Source organism: Arachis ipaensis, chromosome B03 (assembly GCF_000816755.2).
Source record: "Arachis ipaensis cultivar K30076 chromosome B03, Araip1.1, whole genome shotgun sequence".
Taxonomy (NCBI): Eukaryota; Viridiplantae; Streptophyta; class Magnoliopsida; order Fabales; family Fabaceae; genus Arachis; species Arachis ipaensis.
Genome location: NC_029787.2, coordinates 2,571,121 through 2,581,992, shown reverse-complemented (window position 1 = coordinate 2,581,992; position 10,872 = coordinate 2,571,121). Strand labels below are relative to the sequence as shown.

The window sequence follows — 10,872 nt, the reverse complement described above, 5'->3', positions numbered from 1 at the left end:
AATAAAGTATAAAAATATTCCATCTCTAAATTACCTCCTAAATTTAACATTAAAATAATTATATGTACATCTAGTAAATTGAATATCCAACCATTGTTAACTGTGTATGAGTTAATTGAATCAAAAGAAATAATCATCCAATTAAAAATAATCAACATAATCATCTGCATACTTATTGAATTAAATATCTGACATATTTATTTTTTTATAACTGCCCCATATATCAATTATTCACATTATTTATAGCCCATTTGGGACGTTGTTTCAAAAGCAACTTTTTTTTAGCTTTTGACTTATGAAAAGTTACGGTATTAATGCTTGGTATAATTTTTAAAACTAAATTACAACTTTCTAAGAAGCTATATAAAAGTTTATAGAAAAGTTAAAAAAATAATTTCTCGCATAATACTACTACTTTTTATCACATTTTTATAAAATAAGTACTTTTAAAATTAAAAATTTAAATACAAAATAATTTATTTATGAACTATTTTCATATAATTATTTATTGTTTAAGTTATTTTTCAAAAAGAGTTTAATTAAGCGGTTTGGTCTTAGTATTTCAATTGTCTGCGTATACTTTTTCATTAATTTAATGGTTAATTTTTTGTATAAGGAAAAAAAAGTGAAGAGAGATACACGCGCGCAGTGATGAGAGTAAGAAAGTGGCGGGACCGCAAGGGTGTCCCAATCATATTCTTTTCTTTTCCCTCTCCTGATTCTCTACATTTTCTTCTTCTTCTTCTTCTTTCGCTTCTTCTTCTTCTTCTCCCCTCTTATTCATTCTAACTATATATAAATAGCGCACACCTCACACACTTCGTTACTCGTCATTTTCCCATAACAACCACCTCTAAAGAGAGAGACACCTCACTCTCCAAAGAAACAAAGAAAAGCAACAACATAATGGCTTCTTCTGCTTCTGCTGGTGCCTCAGCTCGCGTGGATCTGGATGGGAACCCGATAAAGCCATTAACGATCTGCATGATCGGTGCCGGAGGGTTCATTGGCTCACACCTTTGCGAGAAGCTCATGTCCGAAACGCAGCACAAGGTTCTCGCATTGGATGTCTACAACGACAAGATCAAGCACCTCTTGGAGCCCGATAACCTTCCATGGCACGGTCGCATCACCTTCCACCGACTCAACATCAAGCACGATTCAAGGCTCGAAGGTCTCATCAAGATGTCGGATCTGGTAATTTATTTCTTAATTAAATGCCCTAATTTATCGTAATTGAAGCTTTTCATGTTCTTGGATATGTTCTCAGAATGCCAATTTGATGTGTAATATATCTTGAATCTAACTGCATTCTATAATTATTGATGTTATTGTTCTTAGATTTGTGCTTACATTGCGAAATTGAAATTGAACATTTGTGTTTGTGTGTTTTTCAGACGATAAATCTGGCTGCAATTTGCACCCCTGCGGATTACAATACCCGTCCCCTTGACACAATTTACAGCAACTTCATCGATGCTCTCCCTGTGGTACGTGTTCTTCGTGTGATTAGGTCAAATTGTAAATAATTAAAGGCCAAATATTCATGTTGGAGCTGAATGGGATGTGTGATTTTGATTTTTGATGTGTTGTTTCTGTTTCAGGTGAAGTACTGCTCTGAGAATAACAAGAGGCTTATTCACTTCTCTACTTGTGAAGTGTATGGGAAAACGATTGGAAGCTTTCTCCCCAAAGATAGTCCTCTTCGTCAGGTAACCTTTCCTTTTCTTGTTGGTTTTATTTTATTTTATTTTTTTAAAATCTTTCTTTGTTTGTTAAAGGAAGCTTCTTCCAGATCTATGCATATTATTCAAAGTATTTGTTTTTTAACAGTACAAAAGTGTTAAAAATGTGTCGGTGCGAATCCCATCACACCTCCCCAAATTAAGCTCCCTTATAAAATTGCATGATACTACCTCTATTTTCTTTTATATGTTACAGTCACTTTTTGGTATGTATCTTTAACAAATAAAAAAGGGAATAGAGAGTTTTTTAAAGTTAAAAGGACATTGACATGTTGTGATTTGTGTAATGTCCTAAATATGCATATGATTGTTCCTTTTTAAGATTGGGTTTCTTGGCTTTTTATTATTCAGGTTATTTGGGAAATGATGGGGGACTTTTTAAAAATGGACTGTCCCTTTCTGTCATTTTGTCTGTTTCGTTTGCCTTTTCATATTTTGTATTGAGATATAGGGAGTGCTTTGCTTGTTTCTTTTTGTGATGAGCTGATCAACTGTGCTATATACTGTTCCCAATATTGTGTGGTGATAGGATCCTGCATACTACGTTCTTAAAGAAGATGAGTCTCCATGCATTTTTGGTTCGATTGAGAAGCAGAGATGGTCCTATGCCTGTGCAAAGCAGTTGATTGAGAGGCTGATTTATGGTGAGCTGAACTTCTTTCCTCTTATCTATATAAGGACAGGGATCATTTCCAATATTGGATTGAATAGTCTCAGTGACATTGTGATCATTGACAGCTGAGGGTGCTGAAAATGGTATGGAGTTCACAATTGTGAGGCCTTTTAATTGGATTGGACCTAGAATGGATTTCATTCCTGGCGTTGATGGTCCTAGTGAGGGTGTTCCCCGGGTTCTTGCATGCTTTAGCAATGTAAGCTACATTTATTTGGCTCTAGGAGTTTGTAGGTGTTTTATTACTTTGCCTTCTTTGCCAATATTATCCAATTTTTTTTCCTTTATTCATCTTTGCAGAATCTTCTCAGAGGGCAGCCCCTCAAGCTAGTGGACGGTGGCCAATCCCAGAGAACCTTTGTTTACATCAAGGATGCTATTGAAGCTGTAACACTGATGATTGTAGGTTCTCATACCCCTAGTGTTGACTTTTATTTTTCATTCTGAATTTCTGATCGTTTGATCTTTGTGGAAGTCGTTCTTAAACTGTTGTTACCTTTTATTGTTAACAGGAAAACCCTGCCAGGGCTAATGGACATATCTTCAATGTGGGTAACCCCAACAATGAGGTTACAGTTCGGCAGCTTGCTGAAATGATGATTAAGGTGAAATGATCAAATTATTCACCATTGCATATCAGAATGCATGCACGTTACTCCTTCTGGGGATTCAAGAATTATTAACCTTTAATTCTACAGGTATACTCAAAGGTAAGTGGAGAACAACCTCCAGAGACACCTACAATCGACGTCAGCTCGAAAGAATTTTATGGCGAGGGATATGACGATAGCGACAAGAGAATTCCTGACATGACCACAATAAACAGGCAGCTTGGTAGGTTTCCTCATTCATTCATTCATTCATTAATCGAATTTGATATTCAAGTTGTCAAGCTTCTTAACTTTTTTATGGTTTTGTTGTTCCTCTCACAGGATGGAACCCAAAGACCTCACTTTGGGACCTGCTTGAGTCCACACTGACCTATCAGCACAGGACATATGCTGAAGCCATTAAGAAAGTCATTGCTAAACCTGTTGCAAGTTGAGCTTATGCAGTAATGGGGTTGTATACTACTACTATACTACAAACGTTTCAGAAGGGTTTTTTTTCTGGTCTTAAAAGTGTTCCGCTAACCCATCATGGGGCCATAACGCATATTTTACTCTTGGTTTTGCATACATTGTGAAAATGTTCGTAGGCAATAGGAATTTAGCCCAATTCCAAAATCAGCACGTGCTCTAAGGTGTGTCTATTGATTGATTAGTTGGAATTACATATGGGCAATTTGTGTATTTTTAATAGCTTTGTGCTACTAGACATGTTGAAGGCCTTTTATAGAGTTTTATTTTTTGTTTTTTATTTTCATATTTTGGTGTTTTAGATGGTTGTCGGTCACTACTGTGTTGTCATTCCAGATCTGATGTAAGTGTAAAACATTTTGTTTGACCCTCTAAGCCATGTGCTCTAAATTATTTGTCATTAATTTATTCTGTTAAATGGATTGCATGTGTTATACAACTTATACTATTATTATTCCCCTTAATTGCAATATTAACAATCTGCAATAAATTATGTTGGAGAAATAAGTTAGGATTCCAGTTGGAACGGAGAAAATTATGTACTCCTATGTATTCTCTATTAATTAGACAATATTTGGTTAGCACTGTATCGTCGCTATGGTGATGATGGGAAAAACAGTCAAACGCTAACAAAGGTAGGGTATAATCATATAAGCAATTGGAATTGATCTCCTAACTCAAATATCTGTTTGATCACGTCACCTGTAAATTATGACTGTTGACCGAAGTTTTTTTCAATTTATCTTAGGATTGACTTTGTTAACTGATGATTTTATTTCATACTGTCCACCCTTTTTAACTTATGACAAAAGTCTATACTACACGGCTTCACCTTGTTACAATTAAGATTACACTGGTAGGCTTGAGAGGCATGCCTTTTCTTTAAGTGCAACTGGACTTGTTACAGAATTCCGACACTACGGGACACCTAATTTTTCTTTCAAATCAATATCATGTCAAAACGCAAAATTACGCAGAAACCAATTTTAAGCAACAAATGTTCTTTTGATTAATTGGTGCCAGAAGTTACAGGAAATAAAATTAGCAGACATCAATTCTATCTAAGAGTGCAAATCACACGCATGTATCAGTGTTATCACTATCTATCCTGTTTCCAATTTAGTACCAACATTAGCTTTAATATTATGATAAAAATAAATTTTGAAACTAAACTTGTAGGGCTTTACCAAGAAGGAGCCCTTCCAGAAATTCTCGAAGGCCTGGGCCAAACCCAGGCCTAAGAGGGGGTTTGGAAATAGTTTTCAACCAGCAATAGACGCGCCTCGGTTAGAACCTCATTAGCTGCGTCATTGCCCCAAGCGCAAAGATAATTCTGTCGTTCTCGTTGGTCTCTTTATATATGACAGCTTAGCGTGCTATAATATGCTCCACCACCGAGGTGGGACTATAAGGCTTTCTTTTATTTTTGCTTCCACATCGAAATAACCTCCTAATGGTATCTACTAGTGAGTTGCTTGTCAAATCCATTCCTAACACCATCTGCAGCTAGAATCCATTTAATGTTAAAGCAACGCTAATTCCATGTTTCTGGTTAAGACTAGAGATCAAATAATGATCAATATACACCCCATAGCTCTCCATAGTCACAGGGCATGATCTCAGCTTTCCAATGCAGTGCCAATAACGACAGCAAGAACTAAAAAAAACCAAGGACCACTCCACTTACTAGCATCATCATGTCTCTCTGTCGAATCTAGCAAAGAAGATTGATGAAAATTTTCTAAATGGTGTGGCCAACTTTTTCTTTAATTCAATTTTTTTCACATGTACTAGTGAAAGGTTTTCAAATTTCAATTATAATTTTGTTGAATGTAAGAAAATGATCTTTTTTATTTTTATTCGTGATTTATATAATTAAAATTCAACCTATAATTTTTAGATATTTCCTTACTCATTAATCTATTATCGTTTGTGTATGTATGCATATTTATACATGTAACTGTAATTATACAAAACTAAGTGGGTTTGTAAGGTGAATTACCGAATACATCAATACCTTTGGGGGCACATGGAGTGCTTTCTGAGTTCTGACGATGATTAGAGAACATTCTATCTTAAGAATATATATTATATAGAACCATAGCAGAACCAGTAAAAGCTTTGTCATTGTAAACAATTATATGGGGTGACCATTGTCACTTTCCTTCTACTGCACTTAAAGGTTTTCCCCTAAAGTTCTAACATAATTAGTGGTCCTCTGGTTTGATATTTCTAATTTACTTTGCTACTCTTGTCTGGATGTTTTGAAATTTGTTCAATTTCAGGAATTAGCTTTTGTCAAATGTCCTTGTACCGCCAATTAAAATTACAAATGTTTTAACTAAAGATATATGTTTTTCTATTTTATTTTATAATCCCTTGACCCACATAATTGAATAGAAAGAGCCAATAATTTTTTAAAACAAATGGCAAGATGGAAAGGAACAAAGCTTGAGACAAGGAAGGGGACACCAATGATTTCTGAGCCGGCTAAATCCCCGCCGGGTGTGTCATTTGTAATTTGTTTGTATAGTTTTTTTGCCCCCTTCGCGTTACTACTAGTGTTATTTTTATCCTATTTCAATCTCTATGAAGTATGAGCCATTTTCATTTGAGTATTTCTTCTAAGATTACTAATATTTTAGGAGGTTCTATTTGTTTGGGAGGGAACTCATTATATACAATTTAATTTATGATAAATCTTATAATATTTTTTATTTAATCTAATTTTTTATAATTTTTAAGAGTGAATATCTCATCCAACCCCTGACAATTATCTTAAAAGGACAACGAGACCTCCAAGAAAAAAGAACACTTTTCTGATATTTTTTTTGGACTGATTAGTCCCTGTGCAAAAAAAAAAAAATAACATTGACTTTTTTTTTGCACAGGACCTCGTTATCCTTTCGAGATAATTGTCAAAGATCGGGTTGAATTTTTTTTGTCAAAAAACTCGTTCTCTTTCAAAATAATTGTCAAGAGTTATTTTAAATTTTTCTCAATTTTTAATTACCGTAGCAATCACCTTAATTTATTTGAAGAGTGAAGACAGACACAATATTGGTGCCTACATTATTGTGGTTCCGACTTTAGACGACCGGACCGTCTTTAGCGTCGTGATCCGTGCGTCATTTTTCTTTTTTTTTTTTTTTACCACAAAACCACTCCCTTTTTCACTGAAAAGAAAAAATATACTTTTTTAACATACATAATAAATATATAAAAAAATTGAATTGTGAATGTTACAATGTTATGTTTAGAGTGTTTAATCGGGTGATTTTCTTAGCTGACCCAATCGTCACTGTTGACTGTTCCATACATGACCTTATTTATATTCATTTGACTCTTCCATTCATTATATCCATTCTTTCTCTTCTTTTCTTCGTCGTTCATTTTCTTATTATTCCTTTTTGATTTTTTTTTACCAAATCGGTTTTTTTGGCAACAGAATGTTGTTGTTGGGTTGGTAGAGATTATAATTAGAGAGAGAAAAAGGAAAAGGAAGTGTCCTTCAGATATGGCTCCAGCTGGGAAGCATTCTGGGTTTCGTAGAGAAGGCAATCACTGGTATTGTTATCACTATTACCCTTATTAATGTTCCTTTTCAATCTTAATTTCGATTCATTGTTATGCTTCCATAATTTATTGTACACGATCGGTTTGAATGAGCTATGGGCTTTGATTTGTTGTTGTTGAGCCTTTTTTCTGTTCTGCATGCATTTGTGTGTATAGAAAGGAAACAGTGTTTGATTGGTGAATTTTTTTTTTCTGTGTGGTTTTGGTAGGTTTTGCAATGGTGAACTGCCTAGTGATATTAGTGTTTCCATTGAGGGCGTTGCTTTCCATCTTCATAAGGTATACTATGAATGGCTTCCTTTAATAATTGTTATTCCTTCTACTACTTTGTGCTTTGAGCTCCAGTATGAGGTGTTCAATCTGCTACTTCTATGCAATTAATTGCTTAGATGCTATTGGTTTAGAGTTTTATTTTGATAAATGAGAGTTTAGCACCCCTCCGTGATTAAAAGTATAATAAGACTCATTGATACTTGCTGCTCATGCTGTATAATCTTCAATGATGACAAAAGTCAACCATATTGGAGTGTTTTGAAGGATCACTTGTTGCTATTTTAAGTTTATGCATAATTTGCAGACATTTAGGATTGGATACGGATTGGAAAAGCATTGGAAACTTCAAATTATTGAGTTTTCAATGAAAAACTTTCTACATTAATCATCTTAAGGCACTTTGTTAGCAAAACTCTAATAATAGTAATGATAATAATAATAATACAAGGAATTGTTTTATGTTAGCCATAATGTTATGTATTTGGTATGAATATTCTTAAGTTGTACTTTGAATAAGATATTCTTTGGCAACAATGCAGTTCCCTCTTGTGGCAAAATGTGGAAAAATTGCACAAACACATGAAGAATCCAGTAATATGGTGCTGGTGCTGGAAGAATTCCCTGGTGGCCCTGACACTTTCTTAATTGTGGCCAAATTCTGTTATGGTTTTCGTGTGGAATTGACAGCCAGAAATGTAATTTTAGTTTATTGTGCCGCAGACTACCTTGAAATGACAGATGAATTCGGGGAAGATAATTTGTTATCGAGATCAGAGGGCTTTTTCCATAAGAATATTCTGCACAATTGGAAAGATTGTATTTTAGCTCTCCAAAGTTCTGAGCCTGTTCTACAAAAGGCTGAAAAGCTTCACTTAGTCGACAAGTGTTTGAATGCTCTCTCAGTGATGGTTTGTACAGATCCTAGTTTGTTCGGATGGCCAAGGATGATGTATGGGAGTTTACAAAGTCCTGGTGGAAGCATTCTATGGAATGGTATAAATACCGGCGCAAGAATTCAAAGCTCAGAGTCTGACTGGTGGTTTGAAGACATCTCATTTCTGAGTGTGAGTTTGTTTGAGAGGCTTTTTAAGACAATGCAAGTGAGGGGTATAAGACCCGAAAACCTTGAAGGTGCCATAATGTACTATTGTAGGAAATACTTACCAGGTTTGGATCGTTGGCAGAGTGGACAAGGTAGCAAGACTAGAACGGTTGCAAGCTTCAGTTTGACACCAGCTGCCGTTGATCAGAGGGTTCTATTGGAAAGCATAGAGAAACTCCTTCCTTTCAGGAAGGGAACATCCTTTTGTCGTTTCCTACTGGGGCTTGTTCGCGTGGCTTTGATATTGAATGTGAATCAGACATGCAAGGATTCATTAGAGAGGAGAGTAGGTACACAATTGGAACTGGCAACTCTGGATAGTCTTCTCATTCCTAATTATTCAGATTCCGATACGCTATATAACACAGACTGCATTGAGCGGATTGTCCATCACTTTATGTCTACAGAATCAAATAAAACCGCCTTTTCTTCTTCATCGGTTGATCCACAAGCACTACCATCATCTGAATCTTTAATGAAAGTTGGAAAGTTGATAGATAGCTACATTGCAGAAATTGCTTCTGATGTAAATTTGAAACCTGGAAAGATACGCTCCCTCGCAGAATCCCTTCCAGAGTCATCAAGATCATTGCATGATGGACTTTACAGAGCACTCGACATATATTTCAAGGTTTGTGTTTCTTGAGATGCACTTCAATTGAAAGGCAATTTGCAATTGTTTTAGTAACTGCTGTGGTATTGTGCAGGCACATCCATGGCTCTCAGACAAAGAGAAAGAAGAACTGTGTGGCATTATTGACTTCCAGAAACTCTCAATCCATGCCTGCACACATGCATCACAAAACGATAGGTTTCCCCTCAGAGTTGTTCTTCAAGTGTTGTTCTTCGAACAGCTGCAGTTAAGAACGGCATTAGCCAGCTGTCTCCATGCATTGGACAATGAAATCACCCCGGCAGCTCCTTCAATTGTTGCAGGCGATACGGCAGGTCAAATCATACAAAGGGATGGATGGGTGACTGTGGTACGCGAAAATCAAGTTCTAAAGGTGGATATGGAAAATATGAGGTCTAGAGTTGGAGAACTTGAACAAGAATTTGGTAAAATAAAGCAAGAAATGAAAACCATATCAAAATCACATAGTTCCCTTAGCTCTCCTCAGTTAGTTGCCCGGAAAATTGGGTGGAAGCTTGGTCGGCGTCGATCTTCAGAGACTCAACCAGAAACTCGTGATCGCACTGGTCATCGATCAAGAGCATCAATTGAATATGAACCTCAATCACATAGGTCTGCACACAGAAAAAGTTTTTCTTTGGTGTAATATAAACAAATAATGGCTCCTCTTTACACATACATAGCAGTTTTGCAGTTTTTTGTGGTTTCTAAATTTCTACAAAGGAAAGGGAAGGAAAATGTTTCTTGATCCATTTCTTTTATAATAAATTTCAGAGAAGTTTACAAGCTTCAAGCTTGGACAATGGACATTTTCCATTTCTTTCCCTTGTGTATAACATGTAGACTTCTTAGAAGTAAAGTTTCACCGGGAAACATCAAATTTTCCTAATTGGAGGATGTTTTTGTTCTTGTTTTGAATGGGGAATGCTATTATATTTATCCCTTTGTATTTATTCTTCATCAACCATAAGCTAGTGACATATCACTTTTATACTGGTGGAAATTCAAAGTTAGTATTGTGCCATGAAATTGGCAATTAAAGTTTAGCAAGATGTACATTATATTTTAGTTCAGAAATGTATCAATAATATTCATGGTTGATGATGTACATCCATTCGAATTTATCTACACTGGTGTATTAGAACTTTAGAAGGTACTAAGGTGCTTATTAATTTATTTTTTTATAAATTAAAATAAACAATAATAACAAATTTGAGATTAGTTAAGACAGTAAATATGTTATACAAAAGTTAAAATGACTAAAATTTATGAAATTTTTAAATTTTAAAAAATATTCATAATTTATACTGTATAATGTATATTTATAAAAATAATTTTTTATTAAAAAAATTTATTATAAAAATAAAAATATTCTTTTTTAATAGTCTGAAAAATTGTCTAAAGTTCAATTCGGTCCAACTTATCGTCCAGTTCAAATTATGAAATTTTTATCGGATATAGTACAACGTCTCCGAATTGATATACTGTCTGGACAATTCTTATTTCAGACCGGACTGGATCGGACAAAGGCGGGGATAGATGTGTATTATGAAAAAAGAAAAAAATTAGTCACGTATATTTACTAACTGTTTTGTAATTTAATTTTTCTTGTGAAGTGATTATAGATTTAAATATATACAGATATAGATATAATTTTTTTTTAATCACATGTTAAAAAAAAAGTTTTATAGAAAATAGTATATATTAATTATTTTTTAATACAACTTATACTTTTCTAATACGGTAAACTCAATATTAAGTAACCGCAATTGATATTGTCAATTTTCGTA

The 10,872-nt window shown here is 34.6% G+C and overlaps 2 protein-coding genes across 4 annotated transcripts; both read left to right on the top strand.

The window, feature by feature from the left end:
• Window positions 774–3,919, top strand: LOC107629292 (UDP-D-apiose/UDP-D-xylose synthase 2). The gene is made up of 9 exons (XM_016332046.2): window positions 774–1,197; window positions 1,398–1,490; window positions 1,605–1,712; window positions 2,275–2,389; window positions 2,484–2,617; window positions 2,719–2,820; window positions 2,931–3,023; window positions 3,117–3,252; window positions 3,351–3,919. The coding sequence occupies exons 1-9, from the start codon at window positions 907–909 to the stop codon at window positions 3,461–3,463; spliced, it is 1,185 nt and encodes a 394-aa protein (XP_016187532.1). The 5' UTR covers window positions 774–906; the 3' UTR covers window positions 3,464–3,919.
• On the top strand, window positions 6,790–10,183 carry LOC107629293 (BTB/POZ domain-containing protein At3g44820-like). Of its 3 annotated transcripts, XM_021117739.1 has the most exons (5): window positions 6,790–7,064; window positions 7,283–7,352; window positions 7,886–7,970; window positions 8,067–9,079; window positions 9,156–10,183. In XM_021117739.1, the coding sequence occupies exons 1-5, from the start codon at window positions 7,015–7,017 to the stop codon at window positions 9,726–9,728; spliced, it is 1,791 nt and encodes a 596-aa protein (XP_020973398.1). In that variant the 5' UTR covers window positions 6,790–7,014; the 3' UTR covers window positions 9,729–10,183. The 3 variants fall into 3 exon arrangements, with proteins under 3 accessions (XP_020973398.1, XP_016187533.1, XP_016187534.1); XM_016332047.2 differs by having other exon boundaries at window positions 6,793–7,064; window positions 7,886–9,079; XM_016332048.2 differs by lacking the exon at window positions 7,283–7,352 and having other exon boundaries at window positions 6,795–7,064; window positions 7,886–9,079.

Coding starts and splice junctions, on each gene's coding strand:
- LOC107629292 (XM_016332046.2), top strand. CDS start 907: ATGGCTTCTTCTGCTTCTGCTGGTGCCTCAGCTCGCGTGGATCTGGAT. Junction 1,713..2,274: donor AAGATAGTCCTCTTCGTCAG/GTAACCTTTCCT, acceptor GTGTGGTGATAG/GATCCTGCATACTACGTTCT. Junction 2,821..2,930: donor AAGCTGTAACACTGATGATT/GTAGGTTCTCAT, acceptor TATTGTTAACAG/GAAAACCCTGCCAGGGCTAA.
- LOC107629293 (XM_016332047.2), top strand. CDS start 7,015: ATGGCTCCAGCTGGGAAGCATTCTGGGTTTCGTAGAGAAGGCAATCAC. Junction 7,065..7,282: donor CGTAGAGAAGGCAATCACTG/GTATTGTTATCA, acceptor TGGTTTTGGTAG/GTTTTGCAATGGTGAACTGC. Junction 9,080..9,155: donor CACTCGACATATATTTCAAG/GTTTGTGTTTCT, acceptor GGTATTGTGCAG/GCACATCCATGGCTCTCAGA.